The sequence below is a fragment of the Topomyia yanbarensis genome, chromosome 2 (assembly GCF_030247195.1).
Source record: "Topomyia yanbarensis strain Yona2022 chromosome 2, ASM3024719v1, whole genome shotgun sequence".
Taxonomy (NCBI): Eukaryota; Metazoa; Arthropoda; class Insecta; order Diptera; family Culicidae; genus Topomyia; species Topomyia yanbarensis.
In genome coordinates, this window is record NC_080671.1 from 174,540,327 (window position 1) to 174,559,436 (window position 19,110).

Genomic DNA, 19,110 nt, shown 5'->3' on the forward strand with positions numbered 1-19,110 from the left:
CAAACTTGATTTCCAATGAAAGATACAGTAATACCATTGACTACTGCTGAATTTCATTCGGTTCTGACTGTTGCTTCCGGAGTTACAGAGGTGTAAGTAAGGATACACTGGAATTTCCCATATAAATCGGTACAATCGTAATACATCAGAGGCTAAAAACTATTGAAATGGTCACCAAATTACTGCTAATCGCAGATCTAGATCACTGATTGCCAATCAAACATTCTTTGAATATATTGTCCACTAACGACGATTCCGGAAGTCCGGAAATCCGGGCATATTCTACAATTAAAGTCACATCGGTTCTTCGGTGATGACTGAACCGACTTTCTCAAACCAAGTCTCAAATGGAAGGCAAAATATGCAGTTGAGTATTCCGTCGCCGCCCCCCCGCCTTGCCCTTACACCACCTTCCTTCATCACTCCCCTCCCCTTGGACCACCCTCACGCCCGCATTTCCTTCATCCACCCCGTATACCGAAATAAGATGAAGGATTTCTGACGCATCCTTCACTCCCACTCTACTAACCCCCCATTCCCTCCACTTTCAAACCTATTCCACCAACATTTCAAAATATAATCACATGAAGATAACATTGAACTCATGCTGATTAAGCTAATTAATGTATTATTCTTTTGCCTTTCTCATATAGAAAGGTTATACAATCTCTCCAAAAATCAATTTTCTAACCGAGGCCCGGAGGGCCGAGTCTCATATAACATTCGACTCAGTTCGCCGAGATCGCAAAATATCTGTGTGTATGTATGTATGCATGTATGTATGTGTGTGTATGTGCGGATTTATTAACAAAATGTTCACATCGGTTTCTCGGAGATGGCTGACCCGATTTTTACAAACTAAGATTCAAATGAAAGGTATAATATTTCCATAGGTTGCTATTGAATGTCATTTTCAACCGACATCTCGTTCCGGATTACGAGTCGAAGAATATGGTTACAAAACAAAATTTGTTGATTTGTCCACATCGGTTTCTCGAAATTTTCTGAACCGATTTTGACAAACTTGATTTTAAATGAAAGGTCCATCAGCTGCTGTTGAATGTTGTGTGGATCCGAGTTCTGGTTCCTGAATTACAGGGTGATACGTACGATCACGCAGCAAATCCCGATTCTAACGAATTCTGCGATGAATGTAAAAAGGTGCAATTTTTTCCAAAATGTAAACACAACTGTTGAATTGGTAGATCTAGGTCACCAACAGTCATTCAAAGTCTCTTTGGCCACACTGGCCACCATTGACGAATCCGGAAGCATCCAAATTCAGAATAACGGTTATATTGGTTTCTCGAAAATGGCTAGACCGATTTGATCAACTTAGTCTCAAATGAAAGGTGTTGCGTCCCCGGAAACTGATATTAAATTCCATCTCCATCCGACTTCCAGCTCCGGAGTTACGGGTTGTGGAGTGCGATCACATAGAAAACTCCGATTCAAACCGATACCGCGATGAATGCAAAAAGGTGCTCTTATATATACTTAAGATGTGTAATAAGAATGAAAGACATTTCCATAATGTTATATTGTACGAATTAGCTATTAAATCATAGTTTGGAGAAATGAGAAAGGCACAATTACACCTCTAGGTGGATTAAAACAGGTTTTTTATGAATGAATTGCTTTACAATTTCTTAATAAATATTCAAACCTTGGTTTATTTCAGAATCTTTCATGTTTAAAAAGTTGAGAGCCTATCTATGAAAACATCTTTTTAGCTTGATGAAAACTGCCCATGATCGCATATTTGTACCATTTTCTGTGGGATTACCTATCGTTATGGGATCATAGGCAATAAATTTGATACAAATCGCCTTCTACCAATGCATGCCATATGCTAAAATATGTTGTGAAGTATTAAAATTAATCAGAAACCTTGTACGTAAATATAATAAATCGTTTCTTCGATTGTGTGCCCTTCATCTAAGAGAAGCCATGTGTTGAATATCTTCAATGACGTCGATACTTTTCTGATGCGTAATGCCACGCGATATATATACAGCTGCTAGATGGTTTTGATGCCGGTAAAAATGCCTCAATTTATAGCAAGTGTTCCACAATTCATGGCTTCTACATCCAGTCGGATGGGCAGAAAGAGCGAAGAGCGAATATCATATAACCAAGTGCTGAAGTAAACAATTCCCATAACAACACTCTTTCAAGCGATTTACCCAAGCGACTGAAGCAATAGCAATTCGAATAAAAAGCTAGTATATTCTAGCAGGCATCGATCTTCCTCTTGTAATTCATCCACAACAGTTTCTTATGCCTTTGGCTCATGGTTGGCGGTAGACGAAACGGTCTATATAGCGTGCTTTTCTTCTTTGATGGGTGGATGGGCGGTGTTTTTACATAGACACAAGACTATGGTAAGAGCGAGTAACAAGTGCATTATAAAACGCGATTGATTACGTTAGAGTGGATTTTCCCGAAGCAACAAGTGGATATGCTTGCTTGGGGCACGTGATACACGATGTTTTTTTATTTATAACGCACTCGGAAACTTATTTTGATACAATTGAACCAACTTTTTGGTAATTACCGTTAGTGTGAGCAGTGCGAGTGTTAGTGATTGCAATTTTCGCAGTTTCAGTGAATTTAAATGTTTTATTCAACGATGTAATATTTTTTCATTGCACTAAACATTTTTTTCAACCTTTTCCGTACTAACTTAGTTTGTAATAATTAGCACAACGCCTTCCTTCGGAAGAGAAACAATGTCGTTGGTCCCGGTCCATGTGTTGAGCCAGTATCTAGGAACCAGATAATGGAGTCACCTCTCAGGCGTTGGTGATATGTACTCACTGCGGACAGAAGCCAACGGAAAATAATCAGCGCGATAGTCAAGATGTCGAAAAATGGGAAATTTTAGCTATTTTTGGAAGTTTTACAAAAAAAACTAAAATAAAACACTTTTTTTCTTTTGAGAGTGGTTCAACTGCACCCCCCCCCCCCACTCCAGAATCACTCACTACAATTGCAGGCTTGGCCGGAAGTATCACCCACTAAAACACTGCTTAAGGTCAATTTCAGCAGATCTCGATTCTGATTGTTATACTGACTTACGATGCAGATGTGCGGGTGTGGAGACTTCATGATTGCGTGGGAACGAGTGTTAATATGTTCGAGTTAGAGATCGCTTTTATGAATTCGAACAGGTTGAGTTATTCACCGCGGCGTTTGTAGGTTTGCGATATCATGAACGTAGGTGTCCGTGTATGATCACGATTGTATGTTTGCGTTTGTGACAAGGTTTGAATTATCGCAAAATGCTCGAGCGTTTGTATTTTAATGTATTTGAACACGTCGCGTATCATAGCTAGCATGTATATAATTTCGCGTATATAAATTACTTTGGAAAATAGAAGTCAAATAGGTGTATCATACAATTGAAAATTGGTTGCAATCATGTGATGACCGCATCCACTGTGTAGTTAAATCACCGACAAGGTACTGTCAGCAGAATGCTTCTGTGCAACGCCCTTGGACGTTTTCTCGTTCGATCAAGACTGAAGAATCAATGCGCGCTGGCAACAAATCGGCAACAACTAAGACTTTTGCTGTATCTCTGCGGTGCTGGAGCGTGCCGAGTTGAATTAGCCGACAGCGGCTCTCGTAGCTAGGTAGATGTAAACGATCATGCCATGGGTGCATGATCGTTTACATTCGCAGAGCGAATCGTAGAAATTTACGTAAAATAATTTCGATTCGGTCACAACCGTTTGCATAGTGCTGGTTCCAGATAGTCGAATAATACCCCAGGCAGTATATATCCGTGGATGAATTAGTACTACAGGAGACCCAAAGTTGCGTAATTTTCGATCAAAAACATATGAGACGTGTTGCTTGAAAGTGAGTTTTGAATCTAACACCACTACAAGATCCTTCACGGAAAACAAACTCACGAAATAAGCAGTCTTGATAGACTATAGTCGAAGCTAATAGATTCTCTTTTCCTTGTAAAGTTGGCCGCAGAATATTTTGCAGAATTTGAAATCATTCGACTATCGATGCACCACTAGCTAAATGCATTTAACTGATTCTGCAGGATATATGTGTCTGCCAAAGTCATGATACGATTAAACATCTTGAAGTCATCTGCGTATGACGAATGTAATTTATATCATCGAAGTAAAGTAGGAAAATGAGTGTTCCACGATGACTTCCCTGTGGGCCCCCTGTGTCCCTTGTAATTTGTATCGTTGAAGTAAAGTAGAAAAATGAATGATCCACGATGACTTCCCTGCGGAGTGTCAGACGGGGCAGCAAACATTTCAATTTAGTCGTTACCTATATTCACGCTAAATTGACAACCAACAAGATTTGACTAAACCAACGGAGGAGTGATCCTTTTTATTTATGTTTAGCTAATTTGGCGATCCAAAATCCACTGGTAAATAACAATGCAAAACTTCATGAAAACAAAAAATATCATTCATCTTCATGAAAAAACTAATTTCAGAACTGATCAAATTTCGACCTTTGGAGAAAAAAGGTGCAAGATGTGTTTGGGCCTAGGGGTGGCCCTTGGTGTAGAAAATTTGCAGATTGCTGTTAGTGGCTGGCTATGTTTACACTTGTCCGCAGACAAATAAAACTCTTGGATGGACCACTCAAAACAAACCGCAAACAACTTATGTGGACTGTATTTTGGAAAACCACTTGCAACTGGATGTGATTTATTGGAAGGAAAAACACTTTTTGCACTTTACACTTTATTTGGAAACTCACTCTGTCACTTGTACTTCACACTTGTTGAAATGAAACTGATTGCTGCGATGCGCAGAACGCGCGTATTTATATTACACGCCACGCGTTCTACAAACGCGTGGAACATTCGCTCACTGACGATGATGCATTACCACGCGTATCGCTGCTGCTGCTATTGTTGTTGCTACTGCAGTGTGTGAGATGATTGTGCGCGAATGGAATATTTGGTGTTCATTGGAGAATGTTCTTGCTAGTTGGAGATGTTGCTCGATAATAATGAAATGGTGTGGACAATTTTACTTGGCAGTGATTAGCGCTGAACAGAGGCGCGAACAAGATGACACAATGGTTTTTGTGAACACGTCAGTTGTATAGATACGATCCCTCAACATGCTTTTGCCGTTAAAGAGGTGACACTCTGAATATAAATAAATCAGATTTAATCATCATACTTATATTGATTTCATCATTAAGTTTTTACCTACTCATTTTTTCCGATTGCATTATTGAATTCCTGAGATGATTTGCTCTATACATCTATATTTCATTAAGCTATATTTCTCTTTAGTGGAGAACGATTTTGGTAAAAACTATTTTTTCTCCATTGAGGAGAAAATTGTCTAAAACCATTTTTGTGCTTAGAGATCACAAAACCTATAACTAATTTAGCTGTGGAATTTGCGTTTCGACTTCGTCTCATCAGAATCCGACATTGACTTAGTGACAGGACAAAGCTAGCTCCAAAAAACGGAAGCACAATTTGTGTTCGGAGGTAAGCCCCGCGAACGTGATATCCCGCAAGAAAAGGAGCTCATTTTAAGCTGATAAGAACTAATGAAATCGGAGCATTTGGTTTGACTTAGCAATTTCTCCTTAGTGGAGAACATTCACTTCTCCACTAATGCCCAATTTCACTCTAATTTCACCCAATTTTTTTAATCATTGTATTGAACCATTTTTTGACCGACGATGGTTAAAATTCCAACATCGCAAAAATAACTGCCACCCTAAAGTGCATACATTTAAAAATAAATGTTTGTTCACTGAATTCCTTTTTTGGATATTTGACTGTATTAGAAATCTAATTTCTAATACTACTTATTAGGTTCACTCAAAAGAAAATATTTTGTCTTTATTGGACAAATTATATTTTTTCAATAGTAATTATTGCACGCTGAATTTATTTCTAATGTCGAAACGAACTAAATTAAGGGAACTGGTGGTAAAATTAACACGTTAAGCAAAATCATTGTTTTCTAACAAGTGATTGAGTAACTACAATTACCTTATGTGTTTCTAGTTAGGCTTGTTTTGTACATATTTGGTGGAAGTACCTCGACATAAAAGCATTTTTTCAAACATTATGTCCAAAAATGAGACATGTTCATAGCGTTAAGGAAAAATGATCATGCTGTGGTGGTAAAATTAACACCTTCTAGTGACGTGCAAAATGTCCTGTGTGTATGCAATGCATAGCGTTGGAAAGTATTTTCCGAGCAATACGGATGTCTCAGCGGATCATGAGCATTGCATACACACGGGGCATTTTGTGAGCAAAAAAACTTGTCATGAAATAATTAACTTTTTAAGACGTAATATTAACCAAAATCCTGTGGAATCGAAAAACATCTACAAACTTGGGGTTATCTATGGGTTTTAAAACTTTTAGGATCTGTTGTAGAACAGTGAAGATATACCAACTTGAAGTTCCAACTAATTTTGAGACTTGGTACTTGGAGTGGCAAGATGGTTCATATTGCCCCCACTACAACCTGTTCATTTTACCCCAGGCATTGTAATTCTCTCTCACTCACGCGAGAAGAAGCTTATCCGATGTCCAACTTTTCCGAGATAAGATGAGTCGCAAAATTCTCCGTCTCCACAAATAGCGTGAGAATGATTTTCCGGATAAAATTTATTTGACTTTTTCCTTCTCACCGGAGAAGGTGATAAAATTTTAATTTCGTGGAAATCAATTAAAACTTCAAAAATACACTTAATTACAAAGAAAAGCGGCAAAGAAGTATGATAGACTTGTTTTTTCGTGTTTTGGAATAACGACAGCAAAGCAGCGAACGCAAAGAGGATACCGTGATAAACTCATTCTCCGGCTGTTTTATTTATCCAGAGAAGTTGTGTGAGTGCCTATAACTTTTCGTGTGAAAATGTGAGTTTTTATTGTCGCAGTAGCAAATTATCCGGGCGCATTTACTCATATGAGCGATAAATGCAATGCCTGTTTTACCCCCAAAGACATTTTATTTTCAAACAGCCGTTCCGATTGAGCCATTTTGTCCTGATCCCTACTCATTGCGGTGAAGTATCTCCAAGAGGCTCAATTACTATGATGAAACACCATTTTCGAAATAAAATTAAAATTCACCTCAAAAGACCTTATTTTCTACATGCCGAATTTAACATCAGCGACAAATATGAACACCGATTTTGGGTTTTATCGTATTTATTTCACATTTGACAGCTTTTTATCAAAAGAAATGGTTTCAATACACTTTGAATACATGACAGGTCAGGTTTCTGTGAAGTTTGTTCTAAAGTTATCAAACATTGACTTGATTTGGCTACCTGTTCATTTAACCCCCAACCCCTCCCCCACTATTCATTTTACCCACAGTTCTCCTATATCTAATTGCGGTGCTTCAAAAACGATTTAGTGGTGTGAAAGATGTGCTATGCTATATTTTCCCTAAGGGGTACAAATTGGGTAAACATCAAAATTTCTCCACAGAGGGAAATTTTTTGGTGAAACCACTCTTTGTACGTAAAGGGCACAAATCTTAACTTAATAAAGTAGTGGGTGCGTTTCAACTTCGTCTCATCAGAAACCGACTTCTGTTTATGTCGATAAGAAACAATAAAGCTGAAGCTTGTTTTGGCTTAGCAGGCCAATGCTAAAGCACTATGCTAAATTACTCCCTAAGGAGAAAAAATTCGGAACATCACGTTTGACCAGTCGCTCGATTGAAACGAAAGTGTGTTTCCGTTTTAGGGATTTAGCATCAAGCCAGCGCTAATCTATTCCGACAATAAATTTGTGTCTGTTTCTGATGAGACGAAGTCGAAACGCACCCATAACTTTGAATAAGAGGTGTTTGAAAATTTTTGGAACTGAATATAATTCTAACTTATTTGATATGAAAAAAATACGATTACTAATCAGTAGGGCGGTTAACGAAAACCTTTTTTTCGTAATGGGGCGAATAATATGCTTTTAAGTGTTTTGGTATGCTTATCTCAAAACTGTTTCTTTAAACAACGGAAGTAATCGGATGAATAAAATATGACGGAAAACTTCTGATAACTCAGCTAATACGAGATATTAGCGAGAGTATTGCGTAACTTTCATAGTGGACTGAGGTCCGGGCTATTTCCACTTTTAGCACACTCCAACCGAACTCCGGGTTTCTCTATTTTCCGTCTTCTGATATATCATTTTCGAGCTTCACGAGCTCGTTCGAGATTGGAAATTTAATACATGATTTATGATGCGATTAATTTTTGAAATAGATGATGAAGGATCATGTTTGTGTATATGCTTTGGATTATTGTTGGAATGTCCTTTTTACCGTTTAGCTGTTAATATTACTTCCTTTAGGCTAACATATTTTGGACTGGATTTTCGCTGGAGATCTAATAAAATATTATTGAAAAAAAATCTGTTCGGGAGACCAAAAAAAAATTCTAGATTGATGCTTCAGTTTGCCGTTTAGATAATGACTTCTAGAAATAATATTTCTTCCGAATGTTTAATATATATCAAGTACATTATAAATTTTGATCATTTTTTAGAAAGTGTACCTGAAATATTCTTTTCAATCATTACAGTTCAACGGTTTCCACTTTGACAAGTGTGACGAAGAGGTGGCCACTGCGTTCTCCGTTTACTGCGGCATCAGCATCATGCATGCCCTTGTCCACAAACAAGTACAGAAGGCAGAAGCTCGATACAAACTCTCGCAAGAGCTGCTCCTGTACCACATGAAGGTAGCGTTTTCACTGTCCGCTATTAAACTGATTTTGATTAGTTATTGCTGTTTCGTTTTCAGGTGCCCGATACTGAAATACAGCATGTGCTCGACGGAGCGAATACACATCAGTACGATCAGTACACGGTGGATTTTCCGAAGTTTGAATTTTGTCCTCGCGATGTGAAAGATTTTGCCCTATCAGTGCAGCTGTCTATGCGGATGTTCACCGATCTCGATTTCGTAGCCACTTTTCAAATCCACGAAGATAAGTTAGCAAGATTCATTCTAATGGTGCAGAAAGGTTACCGGGATACCCCTTATCACAATTGGTGGCATGCTTTTTCGGTCGCCCACTTTGCTTACGCATTGATGATGAACCTACGGTTGATTGAGCGAGGCATCATAACGTAATAGATTTTACTGTTACATTTACAATAATCGCTAATCGTACATTTTATTTCAGAAAAATGCAAGGATTCTCGTTTCTGATTGCTGCATTTTGCCACGACCTCGACCACCGGGGTACCACCAACACCTATCAAACGCAGTCCAGCAGCCCGCTGGCACGGTTGTACAGCAGTGAAGGTAGCGTCAATGAAAGACATCATTTGTCCCAGGCTATTTACATAATAAATGACCCGAGTAGCAAAATTCTGGATGGACTCTCGACGGAGCAATTCAAGGAATGCATAGACTATCTGAAAGATTTAATTTTGGCCACTGACCTGGCAAATCACTTTCGAATGGTGCCGCATTTGAAACGATTACAGTCAGACAACATATCGGAATGTTCCAACCAAAGACTGCTATTGTCGCTGTTGATCACTTGCTGTGATCTAAGCGATCAAATCAAATCATGGCCAACGGTGCAACACGTGGCAGTAAGTATAGACCTTTAATGCCCGATTAATCTTGAAACTGATTATCATTCTGTTTCAGCATCTAGTGTATGCGGAATTTTTCGCCGAAGGTGACTTGGAAAGACAAATGGGTCTCCGGCCGGACACGATGATGGATCGCAAAAAAGCTTGCATCCCGGTGCTACAGATCGAGTTTCTCGCTACGGTTATTCGACCGACCTTTGAAATGCTAGTACAAATATTTCCCGAAACAGAATCCTTTCTGACGACAATTGACAGCAACCGAGAGCACTGGGTACATCAAAAAGAGAACGCTACCTGTTCCGGGGGCACCGAGTGTTGCGAGTTTGCAGAAAAAAGTAGTAACAATGGATGTGGGGCAAGGGACTAGGTGATATTTCCACATGGCCCACCATAGGATTATTGTACATGATTGTGACATGTCTCAAAGCTAGTGATTAGTCTTAATTGAGTGTTAGACGAAGGCCTACCAATCAGTGGAGTTTTTATTTTATTTAGTAAATCTAGTGAATTTTAAAATATTGATAGCCATACAATTTCAACGTTTGCTGGCGAACGCTCAAATCAATGTATATTCGAAACGCAGACTTTCCGTCAGATCTTCTCCATCTACTACCTATGCAGCTTAAAGCTGTTCGTACACGAGGTGCACGCCACAACAAAATATTCACTATGAATTTTTTTCTACCAACGCTGTTGATGTTGCCGAATTGGAATAGGTAATACCATGTTCACACTACAGAGTTAAAACATGTTATAACAATTAGCAACAAGAAAAATGTCATCAAGATAGCGTTAAAACACGTTTTAACTCTTAGTGTGAACGTGGTATAAAACAAAGTCCACAGAGAATATGTTTTGTGGCGTATGCCCTGATATGCGCTTAAATCTTGTGTGATTAGTTCGACTGAAAGTGCTGGATGAACGTGAAAGAACGTTTTCTAACAATCCCTTCTGAATTATATACCGGTTTTGGAATGATGAGAATTCGGTTGCCATATTGTTAAATGGTTTAATATGATATCGGTATAAAATCAGTATTTATCGGTATAATTTTTTGTATGTGAACCAGTATTTTCATGCAAGTTACTGGTGATAAATGAAAGCTATGATCAATAAATAATTGAAAATGATTGAGCTCAATTGGTTTCAAAACCCGAAATTGCTTGCTCTGGAATTATGATGGGATATGGACAGATTTCTGATACAATTCCTGGATGATTATAATTGTTTGTTATTTATCATCGGGCTATCTGAACAACCACTTTCTGCAAACTATGTGCAATTACATCACACATATCTTCTCACCGTTGCACTAGTCGGTATGTGCATTGCTTTATGGTTACACTTATGACCGCACGCCTGCGGCTTCGCATGCGCGTTATAGTTGAGAGGCTGTTCTTCCTTATTGCTCGGGGAATGTGTACCCGTAGCTCCTATATGGGACATATTTTCTCGAAATTTCATTGTAAAATACTGAAAATTGAACGAATAACCGTGAATTTCCGGAAGCCCCTCGTCGGAAACTTGTTTTGCGGTGTACATCATTACTCAAAATCTACTGGACAGTTCTGCACAGTTCTTCTTCACATGGTTGCCCAGGAACCGTAACGTGCCCTACTACCGTGAGGTTAAGAACGTTTCAAGTAAAAAGTGAATCCAAAAATTCAAATTTCCGATAAATGGTTGTGACCATCGCGATAGCTCACTTCACATTAAATATATTTGATATGAAAAATAAAAATTATACTACTCATTGCTATACATTCTTGTAGAAAATCATTCACGTCAATATGCCTAATACCGCGCACCTCAGAGGAATGATTCCGAATACCGGGCAAAATAATTTCTAACACCGTGTACCATATAATAAACTAAATACTGGTGTAAATAGTGGAATTTGAGAGAAAACTTACAGAATTTATTGCAGAATTGATTTCTTTCTTTCTTCTTATCTTCAGTTTTGGGCGCCTAGATTTCAGCTAAGCCTTTTTGTCAGCTTGGAGTTTTCTCTTGATTTGTCGTTCAGTTTTCTTTCTTTCTTTTTCATTCAACTCAGTCATTTTAATATTCCAGATACTCATCGTAAGCAACACACCAAGCTTCGATCTTGTTTTTGATTTAGCTTTCTGTAATATTTTAGGAGGGCAAAACACCTCACCCAATCAGTGATGTACCAAATCGGGTTTTTATAATTTTGGGGAAAAACCCAAGGTTTTTTCCCTGTTAAAACGGTTTTTTCGCGGGAAGATTGGGTTTTTTGCAATTTTGTGATATATTAGTAATGTATTGTTATCCAAACACTTTTATTTTATTTATGAGCATTGTTGTCATAAAGTTTTGCATGTATATGAATTCTGAATGGTTTTCCTTGATTGAATCATTGCTATAGCGGTGATCCAACATTTCTTTACAAATATTATGGTTGAATAAGTGATAAAACTTTTCAACGCGTTTTGGGCTAAGTCGATTGCGTTTCTTACTGTGAATCCACCTAAACGTACTAAACATTTTTTCTACTGCTGCTGATGTGGTTGATGCCGAAAGAATTGCGATTTGTGAGTGTTCTGATTACGGTTCATACTAATGACGACTGTCAAGGCCACTCGCTTTCTGCATATTACTCACTTTTACTTTTCACCGAACTAAATAGGTATTTTCTAAAGTTATTTCTATTATTTCTAAATAGGTATTTTGTATGAATACCTACCTCATTTCGCTAAAAGTATAGCAACCCCTAAAATGAGTAACAAGCAGAATAAAAGTAGTTTGGGCATCACACGATTATTTTAATTTTCACTAGTTTGAGTAACAATGACTATTGTTTCCAATATTATATGAAACAAGTTGAAATATGGAAAGGACCGAAACCCGTTATATTAGAATGTGAAAAATAGATTTAAACTTCAAGTTTAAAAATCGGCCAGGAGTTTTTCGATTATGTCTTACAGAATTAAAAACGAAAAAAGTATATCCGGTTCTAAAAAGGACTTTTCTTTATACAACTTTTAATCTTGAATGTAACGTTGTACGGAATTTCCCGTGAGCGAATTATACTGGATGTTCATCCTTGCCGACTTTTTCGGGTGAGAATATACTAAGCGATTCTCATGCTCAAGGATCTCTGTCCGATTTTTACGCTTGATGTTTATATTCGATTTTTATATGCTAAGATATCTGGAGTAGATTCTACAAAGTATGTTTTATCCTTGCGACTTTTATTTTCGGTCTCTCAAATGTAAATGCAAGATTCTTTAACTCTCCGGAAGTCGCGCAAATGGCCCACTGAACGAGCAGCCGCTGGTGCCTTAAGACGATTTCGCTAGATTTTCAGAGCAGCGTGTACTCAGTGCACTAGAGCGACTGCCGAAAGGTTAAAAACATTAAATGAACATCATATATTCGATAAAACGAAAAAACCCATATTTCGTCCGGGTTAAAATGATTTGGGAAAAAACCCGGTTAAAACCCAAAAATAAAAACACGGGAAGAATGAATTTTTCCCATCGGTACATCACTGCACCCAATACGTTCAGATGCTCGGCTGGACGATGAGACAGATCTAATGGGGTCGTTTCGACAATTGATACTGGAGAAAATTGATCTTATTAGATTATAAAAATGCACAGTTAAAAATGTAAAAAAATGATCGGCTTTCGTCGAAGCCTCTGAACAAGGGTTCTGCTTCTAGAAAAAACTCCTCTTTTACATCTGTGCCTGTACTGGTATCTGTGTTGGTATCAATAGGGAACTGTTTTGTACAAGTTTAATCCTCTGCCAGACAAAAAAAACAGTATCCCCCGCGCTGCCCAGCCACTCACTCAGGAGGGATTAATGAGATTAAAATCATCCACTTGCTGATGTGTCATATGATTTTGAATTTTTATTAGCAAGTTTTCCTGGACCCCAGTAGTTTGCTGCGCACTTGACAATTCGCGATTTGATCTGTACCCAAAAGCAGAATCTATAGATGCTGATGCTCTACACAAGAGTGACGAATAATTAACCCATAGATGTTACTTAAAGTGCGTTCGAGGTTTTCCATTTTTTAACTACTACATAAAGCAACGTAGCAATCTCACTTCGTGGTAGCAGATCCCCTGCATGCTCAATTAGCCAATCGACTATTTGAGGGGTCTAAAAAAACTGACATCCAATGGTGAGGTAATTTGGATTGTGTTAATAAAGTAAATAAAAACCATCTTCTTCTCCTTACACGAAGCGATACGTGTAATGAATGTCCATCGACGAACATGATAACTGGAAACGGAATATTTCCACGTAGGAGCCATCGATGAAACACATTTCTCAGGTAGAGAAAAAAATATCTGGGTCCAATCGGAGTCATCTACAATTATCTGCGTCATCGAAAAAATCTGCAGCGTAAATTAAGTCTGCGAATTTGCAGACATGTCTGCAAATCTGGCATCTCTGGATTCTTTGTCTGAATTGCCGACCCAAGTATGAACTTGTCTTCCATCAGCTTCTGTTAGTATTACGTCTCGAGTTGGAATCGTGCGGACAGCAGTTTCATCCATGTTAAAATTTTGCTTTGGATGTTTCATAACCTCCTCTAACTGATTCTTCTTTATAAAAGATGTTATTTATCCAAATTATCTCTTGATTTGCTTGGAGCTTACATTGGCTCTACTATTCGACAACGAGCTCACAACAAGTACACGCTGAAACTAAATACCCCAAATGTCCTCTATTGGGTTTAGAGCAGGGCTGATAGCAGACCATTCTAAGACATCGACGCTTCCTGATGGGAGAAAGAATTTTATCCGTTTTAAGGACTAGATAGTATTGATAGAGTGCATGACTGCAGTAGTGTCCAGGTTTCTCCAGACAAACTATCCCAATGCTCATTCAGGGCTTTCCCAATGATGCACTATGCTATATTTCTTCCTATGAGAAAAATTAGGTAAAACCACACTTGTGCGGTAAGACTTATAACTAAATTAGTTATGGAATTAGCGTTTCGACTTTGTCTCATAGTGACTGAACGCCGGATAGTTCCACAAAACGGAAGCACAACTTCTGTTCCTGAACAAATTTCTAGTCATGCATGATGTTTCACAAGGAAAGGAGTTCATTTTAAACTGAGAAGAACCAGTGATATCGAAATATTGGTTTGATTTATTTAGCAAGCCAATGTAAGATGCACTATACTATATTTCTCCTTAAGAAGAAAAAATTGGATGAAAACGCAAATTCAATAACTAATTTAGTTATAGGTCTTATGACCCAAACGCGAAAATGTAGTTTTACTCCATTTCTCCTCAGTAGAGAAAAAATGTTTTTCGCCCAAATCCGGCACTAGCTTAGTCCTGTCACTAAGTTAGTGTCGGATTCTGATAAGACGAAGTTGAAACTCAAATTCCATAACTAATTCAGTCCCAATTAGTTTTATATACTTTTATGAATTCATTCATTATACAGTGAAAATTGGCGTGTTACCACGATGTTCAAATTCGGCCCAAATCATTATAGAGATACTCTGATAGGCCAGAAGGTTTCGATGAATCTGGGTACTGTAGCAATGTTGCATTGGCCAAGTTTTCCTTACATTGCGAAAAGGAATGCTTGGTGTTCGGATTCCACAAGAGCTTTCTTGTGTCAGGGGTAGGCGTAGCGTAGTTGGTAAATCAATTGCCTTGTACGCAGCGCACCTGGGTTCGAGCCCCGACCCCGCACATAGGGTTAGAAATTTTCATAAGAGATTTTTCTAACCCGAAGAGGCGTCCTCTATAATCGAAATAAAAAAAAATTCTTGTGTCATTTTTACAATTACCTGGAATTAAGTCTTGAAGAGGTTTCTGCGATGTTGCCGCTTGGGGTAAAAAGTGTTTGTATCCATTTAACAAGGCCAGAAATTTACGATTATTTTTCACCGTTGTCGGTTGTTTGTATATTCGACGACAACTTGACCATGTTCCGCTTGAGGTTTGATACCGCGTTCGCTGATGTCACCTCATAAAAAATCGAAGTTTTTTGAGAGAACTTACACTTATCCAGATAGAGCACTAGTCCGTTTTCATTCAAACGATGAAAAACGATTCGTACATGTTCTTGATGGTCTGTCTCTGTCACTGAAGCTATATACTAGTGTCATCAAAGAAGACGACGACAAAATCCAAATCGGTGAAGAGACGGTGCATGAAACGTTTGAATGTCTGACTGATATTACACAGCCCAAATTGCATCCTAGTTAACTCGAACAGGCCGAACGGAGTGATGGCAGCCGTCTTTGGCATATCGCTTTCTTCGACGGGAATATAATAATAAGCGCGAACCATATGGAGAGTTGTGAAATTCCCTTTACCAAGAAAATTCTTTAACAGGTCGTGTGAGATACAGGGTAGCGATTTGGTACGGTCATACGATTTTGGGCTTCTGTAGTCGCCGACGATCCGCCAATCGCCATTTTTCATGGGGACACAATGGAGAGGGGTGACCCAGCTACTCTTTGACGGACGACAAATGCCAATCTCCATCATTGATTCGAATTCCGGTTTTGTTGCTCGTAATTTGTCCGAAGCCATTCTACGGGCTTTGCAGACCGTGTGGACCGGTTGTCTAGATGTGATGCGTTTCATCATAATGATTTTTTAAGCACATGGTAGGGGAGGTGCGATCGCACGAAACTCTGAAAGTAAATTGCGGTATGGATGGTCGGACGCTTTCCTCTTGTAACATCAAAGATAGTGGGTGTCATCCAGCTCCTAACAGCATGTAATTTTGTACCTAGTGACGTTGGAGGGACGGGCATAGCGTAGTTGGTAAATCCATTACCTTGTACGCAACTCAACTGGGCTCGATTCCCAACCCCGCACAAAGGGTTAGAAATTTTTCTAAAGAGATTTTCCTAACTCGAAAAGAGGCAAATGAGCCTAAGATTAAAACCTCTAAAATAAAAAAAGAAAGTAACGTTGGCCAACAAAAAGTTCCATGAGAATCTACGACGTAATCTGAGTTCGGTTTCTAACAACTGGTTTCTGTAATGTTCGAATTTTTTATCCATTCGCGGAGCGAAGCTGGAAGGGCGATGGTCCGCGGCTTCTATCGTTTCTTGAGGCTGGTATGATTGACACATCGGAGCCTGTATCGATGGGAAATCGTTTGTGGGCAGTTCTGTCGAAAATCTGTAGTCGGTGACTATGTTTTGCGCTCACCTCGCTGGTCCCGGGTGTGTGAGGAACTAGTTTTGTGAATTTCGGAACTGACATGGGCTACGGCACTGCTCGGCACGATTTTCGTATTTAAGGTAAAATTAACAGATGGTTTCGTTGTTCCGGTTGCAGGCCGCTGATCGCGAATGATTTTTCTCTAGACGTGCTTTCAGATTTCGGCAGTCTGTGCGGTAGATCAGAAAGCTATTGTGTGTTTTTCGAGTGCTTTTACTGCGGCGGCGTGTGGAACGAGATCTGTCAGTTTTGAGAGGCTTCCGTTATTAATGCTCAGAACGGGACGAATTTTTGTAGGGAGCCTCTGCAAGAAGAGCATTTCCAGCAGTGCTTCGTCGATGTTGAGTCCTGAAGATATTTCTTACATTTTTGCAAGACGGTGTGTAGGTCCGAAATCGCACGAACCGAGCAATTTTTCCAGTTTCGATTGTGCAGTCAACTCAAATCGTGGGATTAGACGCTTTCTAATTGCATCATATTATTCCTCTGCTGGCGGAGCTTTACCGACTGATTTAGTTTAGCGACAATCGGCCCTATTCTGCGCGGCGTGTGACGTGAGACAACTAATCTCACCCGCAAGCGAAACAGTCGCGTTGTTTTTCGCAATGCCGGGTAACACAAAAAATCAAATATTTTAAAAATCTTATGTTCGCTCAAAATTTTTTTTCTTGGAATTCAAAGCTGATAATATATGCAACATTTTACAACTTAAACGGAATGAATATCGCGTGAAGAAACCATTTAAAACTGCATTTTATTGAAAAATTGTTTAAAAAATAGTAGAAATAGTTAACATTTGTTAAACCATTTTTCGACATTTTCTAGACCAAACATTTGTTAAACCACCAGTGAAGTTTGGTGCAATTCGAAATTAAGCTTTGGCTGTAAAAAATATTATAATAAGGTGCATAAATTTTCAATTAACTAGAACTACTATAAATATTTCGAATATCGACAAAATATTTCACGAAGATGTCTAGGGGTACCTAAACAAAAAAATAAAAACATGTTTTGCAAAATTCACCTCTTTGTGATAAATGGGGGGGGGGCACTTCAGAAATTTTTACTCTATATTCATCGTTCCGTGCTGCCAGTTTCGCGACAATGGCACACTACAGCTGTATGACAACTAGGGAAATGACAAAGGTGATATTATCATGACTAAGAAACCTTTATTGCTTTGAAATACCGCATTACTCCGTACAGAACCAGACCCCCTTAGGAAGTGAATAACACGTGATATCGCCATATGCTAACAATTTGTTAAAAAATGGGTTTTAAATTTGCGCAGATCACAGTACTTTGCAAGAAAACAGCTTTATCAAATAAATAAAACTAAAAACAACGTTCCCCGCCACACTTCGAAACTAAACACACAAATTTCAAACTCATAGAAAACTTAGATCCAACAACAGCTCGGATGATGACAATAATCAACGAATGTAAAACGCCGTGATATCTCACATGTTTGGATGAGGTTTATATTATTTTTTATTCAAATTGCAAGAATACATAACTCGGTTGATATTCAGTTTCAATTTATTACTTCAATCGCATCACAAAGATGGGTTTAGTTACATAGTTCAAGCATATTTATTTGTCGTCGGTCAAAAGATGTAATACCTGAACATTACAATACTTACAGCGTTTAACACATGTGGCATTTCCACATAACTGGGACTAAATAAAAGGTTAAGATTCTACTAGAGTTGCATCTTTTAGCTATGGTAAGGTTTTTCGTTCTCTTAGCAGGTCTACTAGATGAACAAACGAGATAATAAATGGAACATATTCAATTACTCACTTGCAGCATGTTACATTTTAGCATGTGGACTATCTGTCTTAGTCGCAAACCCCGAACGTGAACTAGCTTTAAGATATTTCTTGTTATTATAGATAAAACACTACTAAACTGTGAGATAGCTTAACGTAGAATTGTCGATCTGTATTATTGTACAATGGACATGTATCCGATTGCTGTTCGGAATCAGTGACTGTCTATTTTGAGAAAAGTACGTGAAGCACGAAAGTAGAACCCTATCGGACACTAGTAGACACATTGAAACAAGTAGATACAAGAGAGCAGTAAATACATAGATAAGCTCATAAGAGGCGTCACCCGTTTGATTTACTGAATTCGAAACGTCCAAATTTCCGAGATTTTTTTTTCTAATCCGAGCGGGGAGTAAGATTGTTCTTTGCTGGTTCGAGCAGTTCATCAACGATACAGTCCACCATGTCGCGAAGGGTTTCTCGCGAAGCTTCCCAGTCCCTGAAAATAAATCCGATTAGAACATTAATTGTGGTAAAGTGGTGTACTGCCGTTCGACA

General features: G+C 38.5%; 2 protein-coding genes across 14 annotated transcripts in view; one reads left to right on the forward strand and one right to left on the reverse strand.

The window, feature by feature from the left end:
- LOC131682172 (cGMP-dependent 3',5'-cyclic phosphodiesterase-like) overlaps nt 1-18,897 on the forward strand; it is a 157,831-nt gene extending 138,934 nt beyond the window's left edge. For all 12 annotated transcript variants that reach the window (XM_058963445.1, XM_058963442.1, XM_058963436.1 and 9 more), the window contains exons 10-13: nt 8,569-8,727; nt 8,790-9,118; nt 9,175-9,592; nt 9,651-18,897. In XM_058963445.1, the coding sequence (XP_058819428.1) occupies nt 8,569-8,727; nt 8,790-9,118; nt 9,175-9,592; nt 9,651-9,962 (1,218 nt within the window). In that variant the 3' untranslated portion in view covers nt 9,963-18,897. The remainder of the gene's footprint in view (nt 1-8,568; nt 8,728-8,789; nt 9,119-9,174; nt 9,593-9,650) is intronic.
- The window catches only part of LOC131682173 (phosphopentomutase), a 207,858-nt gene continuing 207,044 nt past the window's right edge, over nt 18,297-19,110 (reverse strand). For both annotated transcript variants that reach the window (XM_058963450.1, XM_058963451.1), the window contains one exon: nt 18,297-19,051. In XM_058963450.1, the coding sequence (XP_058819433.1) occupies nt 18,949-19,051 (103 nt within the window). In that variant the 3' untranslated portion in view covers nt 18,297-18,948. The remainder of the gene's footprint in view (nt 19,052-19,110) is intronic.